The 17,518-nt window shown below is 38.8% G+C and overlaps 1 protein-coding gene across 3 annotated transcripts in view; it reads right to left on the reverse strand.

The window, feature by feature from the left end:
- Positions 1-3,641: 3,641 nt before the first annotated feature.
- The window catches only part of TNIP1 (TNFAIP3 interacting protein 1), a 62,270-nt gene continuing 48,393 nt past the window's right edge, over positions 3,642-17,518 (reverse strand). For all 3 annotated transcript variants that reach the window (XM_075210073.1, XM_075210074.1, XM_075210072.1), the window contains 5 exons: positions 10,333-10,458; positions 9,838-9,903; positions 7,272-7,451; positions 7,106-7,196; positions 3,642-6,180 (listed from right to left, as the gene is read on the reverse strand). In XM_075210073.1, the coding sequence (XP_075066174.1) occupies positions 6,137-6,180; positions 7,106-7,196; positions 7,272-7,451; positions 9,838-9,903; positions 10,333-10,458 (507 nt within the window). In that variant the 3' untranslated portion in view covers positions 3,642-6,136. The remainder of the gene's footprint in view (positions 6,181-7,105; positions 7,197-7,271; positions 7,452-9,837; positions 9,904-10,332; positions 10,459-17,518) is intronic.

A 17,518-nucleotide genomic window follows, 5' to 3' on the forward strand; every position in this document is an offset into this window, starting at 1 on the left:
CTTCTGGAGCCTGGTATGGATTGATGATCAAATGAAGCGCAACCTCTTAAATGAGTTACACCAGTCTGATACAATGAAGGTAGAGCTAATTTTCTTGTCTCCACTATACTGAGATGGTCACTATAGTGTTCTTCACCGTGCACAGAGGACACAAGATTCATTTTAAAAACACTTTATTAACATACGGAAGAGACCATTATGAATAGTTTAATGAGAGCACAAATCCTACATAAGGCTTTTAGAGGTAATTGGATGCATATTTCTATTAGACAGTGCTAACATACTGTACAGACATTTAATTAAATACATTGTTTACATAAAATCCATTACATACAATTATGTCAAACATTTTATTTAACATTAGATAATTATTTGAAATAAACATTAAAAGCTAGTTTAATAAACTACTATAAAAGCAGAGGAACATTCGCTCTTGGTACATATTATGTCTCGGTTCTGTGATAATGATAGATCATGGTTTACCAATTTAGTTTCTTATTCTGTCAGAGTTGCACACAAATGGCAGAAGTATTTGTCTCTTGTTACTTGCTGACCCCAAGTTCAAAGTAAATTCCAAATATCAGACATTTATAACATATTTGCATATGGTGATGAGATAACTGGTGTAATATATGGGATAATGTATGCTCTACTATAAATTATAAGGGTATTATAATTCACAGAGTTCTGTGACCATAAAGGCACAAGGCTGCAGGCCAATGTCTTTACGCAGATCACAGATCTCCGATAATTTACAGTAGGGAGCATATTATCCCATATAATTGTTGTGCCTCTATTAAGTGAGAAGCTACGTCACAAATTATTAATCAGTTGGCAACCAGCTTCCAAGCTGTGGTTCTTGTAGGAACTTCCACAACAGCTGATGAACCACAGGCTGCTTAACCCTGATCAATATTGTCATTTGCTAAAGAATTTTTAAGGAAACCTATGTCCTGTTCATAAGCCAGGCTTATCCTCAGTTGATAATAAGATGAGTTACATAATTTGTTATTAACCTTTTCTGCTGCCTTTTGGTGGAAAAATAAGCATACATTGGGCACTGTTTCTAACCTAACCTATCTACTTGTGTGTTAGGCATTTCAACTGACATCAAGTTAATTTGAAAAGATAAAAATCTGGGCTCTCTTGTCTCCGTCCCCCCTCTATTCAGCCACAAGTCCTTATTTGTTGGGGATTTTCTCGAAACAATAGTGCTGCACTCTGGAAAACATTTAAAGGGTTTTTCCACTTTAAATATGAATTTGACTAAATCCCATCCCTACAACAGCACTTTAGTGAGGGTCCCTTCTCTGGGACTCCAACCATTCGCTCTATTTAGTAAGGTCCCAACATGTACATATAGCTGGAACATCTGCTGGTCACCTTCAGCACTGCTTGGCTACCTCTGTAGCAGGGAAAATACCTAATTAGGTGCTGTGACGGATCTCCCCTGCTACAGAGGACAGAGTGACACTTAAGGTGGACAGTAAGAGGTTCTGTGTATGTTCCAAATGCTTAAAACTGCGAATTGTTGGAGTCCCAACAAAAAAGCTATTATAGGTAGGGTAGGGAGGGTGTTAAGCATAAAAGGGGGTTTCCAAGTTAAATGTGAATTTTACTTAAGGTTGCAGATTCTTTTTTTTTATTTTCAATCATAAGGTAGAATAATGTTACAAATCATCTTAATATCAACTAAATGATAAGAATGTAAAAAAAATAATAATAGACAAATCACTTAAAAAAAATAAAAAAGCAGAAAAAATTAAAACTGACAAGCGACAGGATCCTTTGTTTTACTTAGCATGTGGCATCATACAAAATAAGCTGTTTAAAAAATAATTTTCAGTATAATGATCCATAAAAGAATAAAATAAAAACAAATCTGCCCACATACTACAATTACATTGGTCTTAACAACATTCTTGAAATAAGAAAATTCAGTAATTAATATGCCCAGTTCAGTAGTTACACTTCTTAATAATCTGAAAACTCCAAGACTCAGGGGTAAATTTACTAAACTGCTGGTTTGAAAAAGTGGAGATGTTGCCTATAGCAACCAATCAGATTCTAGCAATTTATTTTGTACATTCTACAAAATGACAGCTAGAATCTGATTGATTGCTATAGACAACATTTCCACTTTTTCAAACCAGCAGTTTAGTAAATACACCCCTCAGTTTCTCTGTAGGGCATGGTCTATTCCCATCTCAGTCAAACATTGTCCATGTTGCTGCCTGCATATGGGAAACCGTTGACACAACTGCCCATATATTGGCAATTATCAGCTTTTTCCAGAGCAAAGGCCCACAATCAGTTTTGCCTTCTACACAAACGTACTATTGGATAAGCGATGGACAACATAGAAGATATGTCGGTGTATTGCCCAAGAGTATCTATCTACTTTTATTGAGATCCAAACATTGACCATGGTAACCTCTTTATCACCTCAAATTCCAATCAAGGGGTAAATCTATCAAACCATTTAAAGAGGAAAAGTGAATGTGTTGCCTATGGCAACCAATCAGATTCCAGTTATTTTCTAGAATGTACTAAATCAGCGCTAGCTAGAATCCTAGTGGTTGCTATAGGCAATGCACTCACTTTTCTTTTAGAAAGTTTGATAAGTCTACCCCCAAATTATCAATAGGGACAAATATTGTTCTCTTACTGACAGTCCCAACTTTCTGTACAACTTTACATTTGCAATGTTTTTCACGTTACAAAACATAATGGGCCCGATTCATCAAGACACGTTTCTGCTGATTCTCAGCGTATCGTACGCAAAACCACTCTGCGCACGCCCAGAACCGGGAGATACCTCTGTGAAGGCAAAGTACACTTACTACGACCCACGATTTCTGGGAGTGGAGGGGGCGGGGAAGGGGCGTTTCGCCGTAGTCAATTTACAGTGTGGGCGTGCCAAACTCAAGCGCACGCAGCCACGTCCCAATCCAGCTCTGGCCATCTCAAAGTTACTTGTTTTTCTGCCGTATCTCTGCTCCAGCTACCGGGCTAGTCTAAGTGATGAGCACTAGTTATGACAGTATCGTATGCATGCTATAACATGTGTTTGCAATCAGGAGCAATTGTAAATAAATAGTTTATGCTCAGTAGATATTAACAACATACTAATAAGTGTGTTTCATCATTAATGCCTTTATTATTAACACATGACATTATTTCAATAACTTATATTTTTTCCTGTGCGTTCCTTGCCGAATTTATAATCCACATAGGTATTGTATGTGTCTTGCAATGTCTTGTGTGGTAGAGCACAGTAGACCTGACACCGATTTCAACAGCGCATGTACCTTGCGATCCTTGATGATTTCGGGAGTGCGCAAAGCTGAAATATGTGCGTATAATACCGAACGCGGGTTGCGCTCAGAATGCGTGCCTTGATGAATCAGGCCCAATGATTGCACCTCTGTCTTTTTTCTACTCTGTTCTCCAGTTTTCTTTCTTTAATGTAGGGCGCGGTAACATTCATTGGCTTTCAAACACTTACCTATTCTAAATAATGACTACGTGCTCTGCTCTCAAGCAGCTGTTACTGACCGTTTCCTTTCATTTGTAATCAAGATGCTTACAGCCGACACTATTCATAAACTGCTATCTCAAGAATTTACACTACACGGATAAATCTGTTCCCAATTTATTTACGGATTTAGTAGAACAACAACCTTTTATCTTCTGTTTTTCATTCGCACCACTCTGGAAAGGATAAAACCCTTCCTAAATTCAACAAGTAATAATATACAACAGTATATATTTGTGAAGATTCACAACAATATCTCCATATGACAGCTGTCAGAAAACAATTACTGTGAGGATTCACAACACTAGCTCCAGATGGCAGCTGTCAGTTAACTAGTCACAATGACATATTTTCCTGTAATCAGCACTCTATTAAGAACAGCAATCTAGAAACCTGGGCTACTGCATAGCTTTCTTTACTCGACTTTTTCACTAAAGGGCTAAGTGCAGAGTCAATCAGAACTGAATGCTACAAACAGGAGAGAGAAATAATTCTATCAAAATGTTGCTCCTTTTTAAAAGCTACAAACAGGCGAGATAAATTGCACTGATTGACTTGACCTTTTCACTGAAGGGCTGATGGCAACGTAAATAAAAAGTTGTGCACTAGCCCAAGTGAGGTGACTAGCTAGATTGGGTTCTTAGCATAGTGCCGATTACATGAATTGAGAAAAGGTGTTTGTGGCTGTCATTGTGAATAATTATCTGACAGCTATCATCTTGAGCTAGTGTGAATCCTCACTGTAATTGTTTTCTCAGCTGTCACCTGGAGCTAGTGTTGTGAATCCTCACAATAGTTTAGGTAGAGGTCATTGGTGGTGAAGGTTAAAGTGTGCCGCATGCCTCAGTGAGCTCACTGGTTTCTACTGAACCAATAGTTTCTATTCTCATGCATATTGATTCAGCACACACAATGACTGCTTACCGAAATGATAAATTAAGCATTTTGCATTAATTTCTGCTACTCTTGATGCACATTACACACGTCTTTCAAGCTCTAACTTCAATTATGTATGTTTTAGTATCTGAGCATTGTTGGTTTAGCTATACCTATGTTTCATACAAATCAATGTAAACAAAACAATTATAGTTTGAAAAAATTAACATATATGAAATCATTTTAATTACTGCTTGTAAGATCTGTAAATCAGCCAGGGCCATTTTAATTCCCTCTAGATCAAGCCTGTCCAACCTGCGGCCCTCCAGATGTTTTTGAAACTACCAGTCCCAGCATGCACTTCCAGCTATCAACTGGTTGTCTACCAGCAAAGCATGCTGGGGTTTGTAGTTTCACAACACCTGGAGGGCTGCAGGTTGGACATGCCTGCTCTAGATCTTGCACAGCAGCAAGGCAGAACTTCTTTTTTGTGCTTCAAACCTCATTGATGTCCCCAGTTCTGAGGCTGAATTTCAGGATTGTGTGTAGGTGACGGGTCTGCTTTAAATTGGTCTAAGAAATTAAATTCATTAATTGAGTTATAGATTAAATTAAACCGTACAAGGATAATTATCGTTTCTATTTTTGGAGGAAGCTGGGGGGAGGGGGTTTTATGATTTGCCAGTAGAGGCTGAAACCTTTTTTTGTAGATGTAATGATATCCAGAGTGGTTTTAGTACTGCTGGATAAATCAGAATAAGTCCCCTAGCTTTTGTATGTTAATCATGTGCAAAGTGGTGACCAATATGGGGTAGGCTCAGTTCAATCATCTCTACAATGATCTAATCAACTTATTACTAAGTTTGGAAAGCCCCCAGAATTCACTAATTTGTTGCCCAGTTCTTAGAAAAGGGGTGTAACGTTACTAATGATATTGCTGAGCAAGATTAAAACTAAAGTAAATCTGAAGGCAAGACAAACTAACATGGCTACGCGCACATCTGTAAAAATATTGAACTAGATTTAAAGGGAACCTATCATATCCATGACATTTTATATATTCATTATAGATCATCGTTTTAATGACTTTTAGTTAGCACAGTAGCAATGAGGGCAATTTACCAATGGGTTTGGATACCTTTTACACTTTTTTTGATCATAAATATCAGTCATCGTGCTTCACCACCAGAACAATGGCTCAGTGATGTCATAAGCTCCTATGAAATTAACAGCGGCACTGCCATAAAGTTTGGTTCCATTGTGTGATAAGTGCGCTTTAAGAAGACATTTGACACAGGGTAAGGTAGTGCGGATATCATTGGTGTGACTATATCAATTTTGATGTATCCAATTATATGTAAACCATTACAAATAGAGAATTTGAATGGCTGCATTAGACCTAAAGTGTTCTTTAGTGAACCATATGATCAAGGTCATGTGGTTCTATCATTATATAAGGATCGTGCTAAAACCTAAACATCTAACCTTAGATGTTAGTCTCCATATTTTGTCATGCACTGCACTAAGCCACCATAATGCCCTCCGTGCTCATCTGATCAAGCTTGACCAGCGTCCCCTGTTCTCGCAGATAGTTATAGAGCCAAATGGAAGTTGATCAGCTGTTGGCTCATGAACCAAATGGTTGGATATAATGACACCACACCCAGAAAGTTGTAAGTAGGAGCAGAATAGATTTGAAAATGTTGCCTCCACTGCATCTGCTCAGGTTGGCCTCTGTGGATTCTGGACTCCTCTCTTAGGTCCATCTAAAAATAAACACAATCATGTAAACATGGTGTAGGTAATCAGACATGCATATCTAGTTATAATTAGTTTATGTTTATATCCATTACCGTATAATACAACTAAAATGCTGACTAATGCAGGAAAACATGCCTATTTCATCTGATAAGATAAGATAAGGCACCATAAAAAAATTAGCAAAGCCATCAAATCAAAAGCACAGAAGTTTTGAACTTGAATGGGAAGCTCCAGAACCAATCTGCAGCCAATCACAGCATTAGAATATTCACAGGGCTACACCAATCTATAGCCAATCACAGCATTAGAATATTCACAGGGCTACACCAATCTATAGCCAATCACAGCATTAGAATATTCACAGGGCTAGACCAATCTATAGCCAATCACAGCATTAGAATATTCACAGGGCTACACCAATCTATAGCCAATCACAGCATTAGAATATTCACAGGCTAGACCAATCTATAGCCAATGACAGCATTAGAATATTCACAGGGCTAGACCAATCTATAGCCAATGACAGCATTAAAATATTCACAGGGCTAGACCAATATATAGCCAACCAGAACATTAGAATATTCACAGGGTTAAACCAATCTATAGCCAATCGGAGCATTACAATGTATACAGGGCTAGAGAAAAACCTGTAGCCAATCATAGAATTAGAACGTAAACCAGGCTAGGAGTCAACCTATAGCCAATCACAGAATTAGAACATTCACAAAGCAAGAACTCCCTGCTATTCATTCAATAACAAAAAAAATAAAAAAATCACATTTCTTTCCTGATAAAGCCTGTATAAATCTAAGGGCATCAGTCACCAGTGCGGGGATACTCCATCCTAAACATTTCTAGGCTAAAGTGATATTTTTTCCTAATGCACAATAGTCATCTAAATATTGTTCCAAACTGCAAGCTGCTACTCACCAGGCTCCTTCTTTCTAGATTTGGACATCTCTGCATCCATTGGATTATGAGGTCTTGGAGGTACATTGGACATTTTCCAACGATATGCAGGCTGTAAATAAAAGACCATTAGAACAGATTCACGTGAGAGAGCTCTACTGGGACAAGATGGGTTATGAAGACTCACCGGTGGAACATTCGGTAATTCCTGAACCTGACTGTGTTCCGGAGCAACGACTGGAGGTGGATAGCAGATTTGCCAGTCATCAAATCCTGGATACACTGGGCCAGGTGGGCTGTAAGGATACTGGTATGGAGGGCAGGCAGGACCCATTTGAGGATTTAGGACATACCTCTCTCCTGGAGCCTGGAACACATACCAGAAAAGGTTTCAATGGTGCATTTGACCAGGGTTTGAGAACTTTATCACATTATCTTCCACAAAGCCCTCAGTTCTGAAATAGATGGGGATAGAACAGCCTGCAGCCAATCAGATCATCAGAATGCTTACAGCAACAGGACATACGTGTCCTGATCTTGTGGGAGGTGGAGACCTGTTCACTTGTGTTAGTGAGGACAAGTCAGGAACAGTGTCATGTTATCAGGGGAATGGAGGAATGACGGAAGCCACAGTCAGAGTGATAGGAGCTATGTTAACCAACAGCACAATGTACTAATGTGAGACTCCTATGAAACTCATGCAGGAACACTGTCATACCTCCTAACATTTTAAAAAGCAAAATCTGGACAAAATAAGCCCCTCCCCAAAACATGCGCAAACCACGCCCCATCCCACATGCTCATGAAACCACTCTCCTTTCTGAGTCTGAGGATAGAAACAGCCCCACCAAAATTCTGACTATTGGGATATATGCATTGTGGTATCAAACAATACGAAACTAAACATGTTATTCTACAGATTATATAATAAGGTAGGAAAAAAAATATCCGAATTATTATCTGTTATCTGTGAACATGTTTAAAATGCTACTTCCCAAACATTAAAGCTGGTATTAAATAGTTTAAATAGCATCATTGTGAAGGCAAAACGATATTAAAGATATCTGCTTGCTCTAAGGGGCATATTCAATTGTGGGTGGATAAGCCAAAAATCTCGCACTCCGCGCACTATTACCGTTATTACGGTAGTTTTCTCGCTGGATTTCAGCTCGCAGCTCCCTGAGCCGCGAGGTGAGATCCAGCTTACTATCACCGGAATAACGGTAATAGTTTTAACGCCGCGGGGATTCGGAACAATTGAATATGCCCCTAACAGTCACAACGCATTTCACTCTCCTTTTCCCGCATGGCCTGTCTAAAGCAAGTGATGATGGTGTCGATGCCCCTCCCCATGAGCGTATCAGTCACCTGAATTTCCTGACTGGGAAGTTAATGAGGTTGACTCAACCCCAGGCCTAACAGTATAACGAAAGTGGACAGACCAAGTGGGGATTGGAGAGTGATATAGGACTGTTAAACTGGGCCACGGCCTAACCAGAGAATCGAGAGTGGAAGGCAAGTGGTCATTGTCAGACGTCTGGGTGAAGTTGCCCTTTAAGGAGATTCACTGTATATTTACTGCCAGGGAATTTCATCCCTTTGTAATAAGGTGAATTTGCAGTCAGAGGGAACTGTTGCAGTCATTTGAGAACATTTTTTCAGAGAAATCATCTGGCACCCACAGCTTTAATGTAATACTTTGATATATTTTTCCATTGTATATCTAAATGTTAAAAGCATTTTATTTGCTTTCCATAGCGGCCATGAATAACATATTTCCCATCTAGACCTTTGACAAACACTCAGGAGCAGTGCAAGTACGTCAGCAGACATGACGTCTGAATAGCAATTAATCTCTCTTCATCAGAAATGCATTTGCAGCTGAGCACTCTATGATTTCATTAGTGCTATTCAGATGACACAGGGCCGGTGACTCACTAGCTGCATCAATAAATCCTTTTTACAGGGACATAATGATATTACAGACCTGAAGATCTTACTGGAAAAAAATAAATACATACATTTACCATGAGGGTATATTTTAACCTGCACTGGTTAATATCAGTTATTGTTTACCGCACATACTAGAACATATTAACTGAGGGACCTGTGCTCCAACAGTAATAAAAATATATTGGGATCATTAGCTGGGTGTTTGAGGGCAAACATATGTCGCATCAGCAGTACTTAGGTTCGCTGGTCCAAAGTTAGCACAACTGTGTGTAGATCTATTAACTGATGAGGCCCCTTGTGAGTAACAGTTTATAATATTACATTACCAAGGATTTAACATTTTCTGGATCTGTAACTTCAAGGCATGTCGACCTGTTGACCATTTTACCAGGGGTTAATTGCGCAACAACAAAAATAAAAAGGATGATAGCTGTGCTTATGCGCCTATATTGCTGACGTTACTAGTAAACAGGTTGAAAAGGGATGTAATGCAACTCTGTTTTTCACATTTTGCACATATTTGCATATTGAAAATAAATCTAACTTATGGGGTACAATTATTAAACCTAAAAAGAAAATGGAAAATTGGAGATTATATCCATAGCAACCAATCAGATTCTAGCCATCATGTTCTAGAACGTATGTAATGGTAGCTAGAATCTGGTTGGTTACTATCGGCAACAGCTCAATTTTTACTTTTTAAGAAGGTATGATAAATCTAACCAATAGCCTTAGTCTTGGAGTATGAGGAGCACAATGCCCTTGACTACAAATGGGTTAAACACAGAACTAAATAGTACCTGCTGTCTTGTTGGTTCATTGGAACTTTCTTTTTCCCTTCGCAAATCCTCCTTGCAGGAACGCAACTGAAAAGGAAAATACAGGTTGATAAGGCAAAGTGTGTTGAATGGACACCATAACATTTGTAATGAGAATAATAGGTGATGCCTAACCTTCATATGCTCTTGCATAAATATTTAACACAAAAAAACCACAAACAACAAAACAGAATTCTAATTACAAATCAAAAGCAAACTCCTCCTGTTCTATATCTTAGTCCCCAATGGCAACAAGCTGTAAATTGTAGTATTTATTCCACCCTCATATATTACGGTTTTGAAAAGTATTTCTCTGGCATGGTTAATGTTTTTCTTCCATGTAAACAACGCTGAATTATTGGTGTCGGGAAGGAATGCCTTGTATATGTCTATTTAAATGTTTTGAGACCTTTCAATTTTAAATACGAGCTGAAATACTAACAGGCTCTTGTATGTTGGATGCTCGCATTATTTCACCTGAGTTTTGGTATGAGCCAACTGTTTTTGAAGCTGTTCCAGTTGTTGTTTCAGCTCTTCCTTTTCCTCATTCATACGTTCTCGGTCGCTGCGCTCCCTCTTAAAGTCCTCTTCAAAGATTGCCACCTGTAGACAGAGAGTATGAATAAAGATCAAGAACCAAATATTGATTCTATTGACTGTGTATATTGTTTTCTGTAATGTTCTTTTGTTGGCAGTTGTTAGCGTCCAGATTTTATAATTGACCAAATTTTGGTTAACTGCTATAATTGTCTCTCATTGCCCCACGATGAACATTTTAACAGTCACGGCACCAAGCTGGAATAATGACCTTTCCTATTTTCTTCTATTATATATGCTATATGACTGCTAGCTGTATAGGCTACCCTATTCTCCATAGGGATTAATGATTCCTATTTTAAGTTACATTTCAGCTAAACTGGCAAAGCATTTAGCGGAAGGTGAAAGCAAAGAAGATCAGGCAGACAACAAGTCCCTATGTGTAAACTAACAGAGCACAGTTCTACAGTTGTAGATGTAAGATGAACACTGGATGAAAGACAGAATTGGGTGCACTGGGGATATCATCTCATGGCTGGATGCATACCAATGTTGGTTACACATTTTAATTTTCCCATCTTTAGTAGGTATGAGCTTGAAAACTCATATCCAAAGATGAACATACTATTGGATTTTGTCCCCAAATTGTATAGAATTAAGTGAAAGAGTCTATTTTGAAAATACAGTGCTATACCACTGGTTAAGCACACACTCTAGAATAATGTATCTTTAGATCATATGTAGTCCTCTGCTGTCCAATGTCACCAGGTTTGAAATCAACATGGCACACACACACACACACACAAACACACACACAATCAACCACAGCATTAAAACCACCCGACTAATATTGTGTAGGTCCTCCTCGTGCCGCCAAAACAGGTATGGACTCCTCAAGACCTCTGAAAGCGTCCTGTGGTATCTGGCACCAAGACTTTAGCAGCAGATCCTTTAAGTCATCATCATCATCATCATTTATTTATATATATAGCGCCACTAATTCCGCAGCGCTGTACAGAGAACTCACTCCCATCAGTCCCTGCCCCATTGGGGCTTGCAGTCTAAATTCCCTAATATAGACACACACACACTCAAACACAGACAGACAGGGAGACAGAGAGGGAGAGACTAGGGTCAATTTAGATAGCAACCAATTAACCTACTAGTATGTTTTTGGAGTGTGGGAGGAAACCGGAGCACCCGGAGGAAACCCACGCAAACACAGGGAGAACATACAAACTCCACACAGATAAGGCTATGATCGGGAATCGAACTCATGACCCCAGTGCTGTGAGGCAGAAGTGCTAACCACTAGGCCACTGTGCTGCCAAGTCCTGTATGTTGCGAGGTGGGGCCTCCATGATTCGCACTTGTTTTTCCAGCACTTCCCACAGATGCTCGATCGGATTGAGAACTTTGGGAATTTGGAGGCCAAGTCAACTACTTGAACTCTGTCATGTTTCTCAAACCATTCCTGAACAATTTTTGCAGTGTGGCAGGGTGCATTATCCCTCTCTCATCAAGGAATACCATTGCCATGAAGGGGTGTACTTGTTCTGCAACAATGTTTAGGTAGGTGATACGTGTTAAAGTAACATGCACATGAATGCCAGGACCCAAAGTTTCCCAGCAGAACATTGCACAGTGCATCCCATTGCCTTCACTGGCTTGTCTTCTTCCCATAGTTCATCCTGGTGCCATCTCTGCCTCAGGTAAACGACGCACATGCACCTGGCCATCCACATGATGTAAAAGAAAACATGATTCATCAGACCAGGCCACCTTCTTCCACCGCTGCATGGTCCAGTTCTGGTGCTCATTGTAGGCACTTTCAGCAGTGGACAGGGGTCAGCCACTTACCAGTCTGCGCTTACACTGCCCCATACACAGCAAGCTGTGTGTTCTGGCACCTTTCTATCATAGTTCAAACAAAAAGGAAAGCTAGAGGTTATTTATGGTGCACAAGATTTCCCATATTTCATTTATTATGACACAACATTGATTAAAATATAACCTTTATTAATATTTTATATAAAATAGTCTTCTTAAAATAGCGCGAAATTGAAAGTGATTTAGTGAATATGTGAGTTAAAACTCTGGGTGCGCTAAAACTTCTCTGAGTTAATTAATGACCTATGCAGTTTTGTAAATATGGTAAGTATATAATTCATAATATCATTAAGAGTCTCAGGGAATTATTCTTCTGACTCTCTATAGATGTTACAAGAAATCCCTGTTATCAATATTGAATTGGTGAGGGATATAGTAAACACAGTCTAATTTGGATGAATTATATACTTACCATATTTACAAAACTGCATAGGTCATTAATTAACTCAGAGAAGTTTTAGCGCACCCAGAGTTTTAACTCACATATTCACTAAATCACTTTCAATTTCGCGCTATTTTAAGAAGACTATTTTATATAAAATACTAATAAAGGTTATATTTTAATCAATGTTGTGTCATAATAAATGAAATATGGGAAATCTTGTGCACCATAAATAACCTCTAGCTTTCCTTTTTGTTTGAACTATAATAAATATGTTATTGGTAGCACCCCTCCAGATGAGATAGGAATTTTCATAAGATTTTTATATTGGAGGGTCATTGCCTAATCAGTGCGACAGTAACCTCCCCCTTTTTACCTTTCTACCATAGCCAGCTTTAACATTTTCAGCAATTTGTGCTACAGTAGCTCTGCTGTGGGATTGGACCAGACCTGCTAGCCTTCGCTCTCCATGTGCATTAATGAGTTTTGGGGGCCCTCGACCCTGTCGTCGGTTTACCGGTTGTCCTTCCTTGGACCACTTTTGGTGGGTACTAACCACTGCATACCGAGAACACAAGACCTTGTATTTTCCAGATGTTCTGACCCAGTCATCTAGCCATCACAATATGGCCCTTGTCTAATTGGCTCAGATCCATACGCTCATTTTTTCTGCTTCCAACACATCAACATCAACTTCAAAAACTGACTCTTCACTTGTTGCTTAATATATACCACCCCTTGACAAGTGCTGTTGTAATGAGATGATCAATGTTATTCCCGTCACTGGTTTAAATGTTGTGGCTGGTCGGTGTATATTCTACTAATGTGTATATCAGATAACCAGATAACTAATGTGTATATCAGATAACCAGTGGTACACAACAGGAAGTCACTTCAGCACTTATATATCTATTTAAATTAAAACAAACAAACAAACAGATCCACTAAAGTGTATTTATCATTTCTATCAGATGTGAAAACTCATTTTTGGAAATCAAAACCCATGAATAAAATAGTAGCCAATTTAATAAGAAAGAAATATCCATATTCTGTAAGCAGGATTGTGAATGGAAGGCATTTGATTCCCATCGGAACAGATTACACAATGGAAGTCTATTTCCAAACTATGGGTCAGAGATTCAAGTAGAAACCAAACTAAAATAAGAAGGCTTATCATTCATGCAGGCTACGGTCAGATTTCCAGTCCTTTTAAAGTTGTTTTAAATCTGTGGATTATCGATATATACTTTCACAATAAATACACACATTAGTTATCAGAGAGCGTGATAAGAGGCTGTATGCTTTGGGTGTTATATGAAGTTTTGTAATCAAAACACATTGCTTGAGCAAAACAAAACATGGAGAATAGATTTCTGTCATAAATAGTCACAGTGCATATCCAAGCAGGCAGAGTATAAGTTATATCCTCTGTTAAGACACCTCCAACTTTGTGGTGTGGGAAATACAGCCCTACTAAGAATTATCAGGAGGTTTATCCCTACAGTAACTAGGGACCAGTGCAAATGCAAACTGCACGATGCAGCCACACACACTTTCTAAGACAATGTACAGTATGCAGGATTTGTCAGCTGCTAATGGTAACATATAAAAAGGCAGCTTGAAATGTGAGTGGACAACAGCTTACATATGACATATGTCATATGTGCTAGTCTGGTTTTTTAGAAAGTTCTGGAGGAGGGGGTGAGGGAATAAGGGTGTCTGTTCAGTGTCAAGAGATCGGCAAGCTGGACAGTCTTTTTAGTAACTTGGTATATAGCTCCCACAGCTTGGAGCTACAGTACATTACAATATATTTCCCAACAACATTCCTATAAATCACTAATAAAAGTTGAAGTGAACTCATCAACAGTGAAGGCAGCCATTTTGTCAAGAATCGTAAGAAGGCAGCCTATCAATTCACCAGCAGCCAGTGACATCACTGAGGCACATTTTAAAGGCAGCCATTTTGATGGCCAAACCGATATTCATGAAAATGCTGCTATTCATTTCAGTGAAGCAATTGGTTCCTAGTGAATTAAAAGGCCACATTATAATTGGTCCAAGCCACAAAAGGCGATTGGTGCACTTTATGTAACCAAGTGCACAATCATTTCCACACTTTTTGTTTTGTTACCAGAGGAAGCAAATTCCAAGGAATTGGAATCTGGGTCCCAAAGTAAACAAAAATCAGTCAAAATTAAGCAAGACACACATGAAAAATTCCTTAGCCAGACCGAGGATCATAAACTATATTAATAGACATTGAATGATTACTGTAAAATGACATAAGCTTAGAGCACAGCAGATGTGCTTGTCTACCCGCCAATAATTTAATCGCCATAATTCAACCGTGTCACAGAAGCTCGAAACTATGAAGCACATTTAATAACCCACTTTGCTTGAAAATAGCCATACATAAACCACAGCAAAGAAAATGTATTTTTCCGCTTATAGTTTAGGACGTATCCCAGCCTTAAGCTTAGACAACATAACTAACCCCAAATTGATATTTTAATATTTAAATGTAAAATATATGGCTTTTTCACCCTGACGCTCCATTGCAGAGCTGTTTAGATATCAGAGAAGTTTAATCTGATATTAGACAAATAACTGAAATGGCAAAGCACAGCACATCAGTTAGCTTGCTATGCTACCAATGGGAATGCCCGTTTTTTTAATCAATCAATCAACCAACCAACCTGTTTATACAGAACATTTGTGTTATCTAGGACAGCAACTGTACATGTTTTCCATATTTCCTAGTTGGAGCTGAGGTGTATTCAAAAGATCTACAAGTAGTGTTAATGAGAAACAACTGGTCTAGAATTCTAGCAAGCCAATCTTACAAGCTTTACACTGCCCAGAGTGACGCAGAACAGAGAAGCACCATCCTCCTAAGTAGCTATTGTGGTTGTTTTCTTGAAAGGAATGGACATTCTGGATGACTTCGTTAAGTGTTTTTCCTCCCCATCTGTAGTACTCAAGTCCCTCAAGTGATGGTTTAAAAACAACGTTCTTTAGAATTCTATTTGTTGAGTAAAAGAAGGAAACTTCAATGTGTGGACATAGCAAAATAGACCGAACAGGACATAGCAGGGCTACTCATATGGTATTCTAGTATAGCTCTCTAGTATAGTAATTGTAGTCATAATAGAATTCTACATATTAACTATTCCAAATACTGGGCTGATGTTTATTTGAGAACTGAACATATGGACTTATAGACATAAGCCTCATTCTATAGAACAACAAATCAAGTGACAAATAAGCTGTTACCCATAGCAACCAGACATCTGCTTTCACTGTCCAACTTGTAGTAGGATAATTAACACCATCAAGAGCCAGTTTGACTGGGAATAACTTTTTACTGTTTTATACAGATTTATTTTTAGTTTGTTTTTTCTTTTTTGGAACATTGAGGGTTTTCTTGCAGCAACATAATTAAATAGGTAGCTTTTTATTTACAGATTTAGATGGGGAAGAATGAAACACAAGCACAAATAGTGCACCTTTCCATTCAAAATCAATTCCAGAGTATTTCCCTTGTATGTATTCACCCATCAGATAATGGCTGATATATGTTACTAGAACTCTGCATAAGCAAAACCCATAGAATAAAGCGAATACTATCCTAATATCTCCAAAGATATACAGAGCATGACCCTATTCCATCAACCACTTCCCAGATACATGACGATATCCCAATATTGTATAGAGCTGTGGAACCCTTTGGTACTTTAGGAATACTCAAAAATAATAATATTTTGCAGAATACTTGTGGTTCTCATGGGAGCTCTGTTCCCAAATATAATCCCTACAAGAACTCCAGATCCCCTAACTGGTGATTTAAAATAGGTAAACAGTTCAGTACCTTATCGAATGAACCCTGTGATAATAGTTTGTGTGTATCCTTTAAACCCGCAGCAAGTTTGGCCAACTGGCGAGCTGCAGAGGATGCTGGGAATAGTAGAGGCAACAGAGCTGCTGGAGCACAGTTTGCTGTGATGTAGCGGAACGAAGGAGTCTATTTATTATTAAACAGCGGTATCAACCATTATGTAACTCTGCAAACCACAGCAATACATAAAGCAGTAACGCTGCAATTTATCATGTCAGGGCTGCTCTGGGAGCCCCGGCGAAGACCCCTCCTCCTCCACAAAATACTTTTTCATAGCGCTTTCTCCCGAGAAAGATCTATGGAAGCATGAGAGGCTTCAGCTGGATCCCATTTATAAAGACCTGTGATCTATGATTTCTCCAGTGTTAACCCTTCGAGAAACCAGAAAAAGTTTGGAAAGAGCCCTTTGCCGGTATTTACGCTGGCATTTTAGGTCTTCACCACTTGTTACATAGACCCCACAGTTAGAATCTAAAGAGGAGATATAGGAACACAGGAGGCTTAATGCCCAAAAAAAAGAGATGGCACGTGGGGGTGAAACCCTGAAGGGATCTGCATTCTATACCCTTAATACCGGTGGTAATCGTTTTTACGATTAACACTATTCCGACATGGAGAAGGCCTACAAAGAAAACCCGAAATTATGAAAAATCGATTGGAAAAGACTTGCCTTCAGAAATTTAAAGCGGCAATGTGGGGACCCCTAAGGTTAAGTGTTTAAACACTTAACCCGACATTGCCTCTTTAAATTTCTATTGACAGACGTCGCAATGACGTCAGCCTGCAGTGCCGAACACTTCTCCAATTTGAATGACTTGCTGTCAGCATGGTGCTCCCATAGAAGATCTCCAGCTTCGGGTTAAAGGTAAGTCTGTTTATCTTCACATCGGTTTTTCATAATTTCGGGTTTTCGTTGTAGGCCTTCTCCATATCGGAGTAGTGGACATCGGTAAAGC

This window comes from Mixophyes fleayi, chromosome 4 (assembly GCF_038048845.1).
Source record: "Mixophyes fleayi isolate aMixFle1 chromosome 4, aMixFle1.hap1, whole genome shotgun sequence".
Classification (NCBI taxonomy): Eukaryota; Metazoa; Chordata; class Amphibia; order Anura; family Limnodynastidae; genus Mixophyes; species Mixophyes fleayi.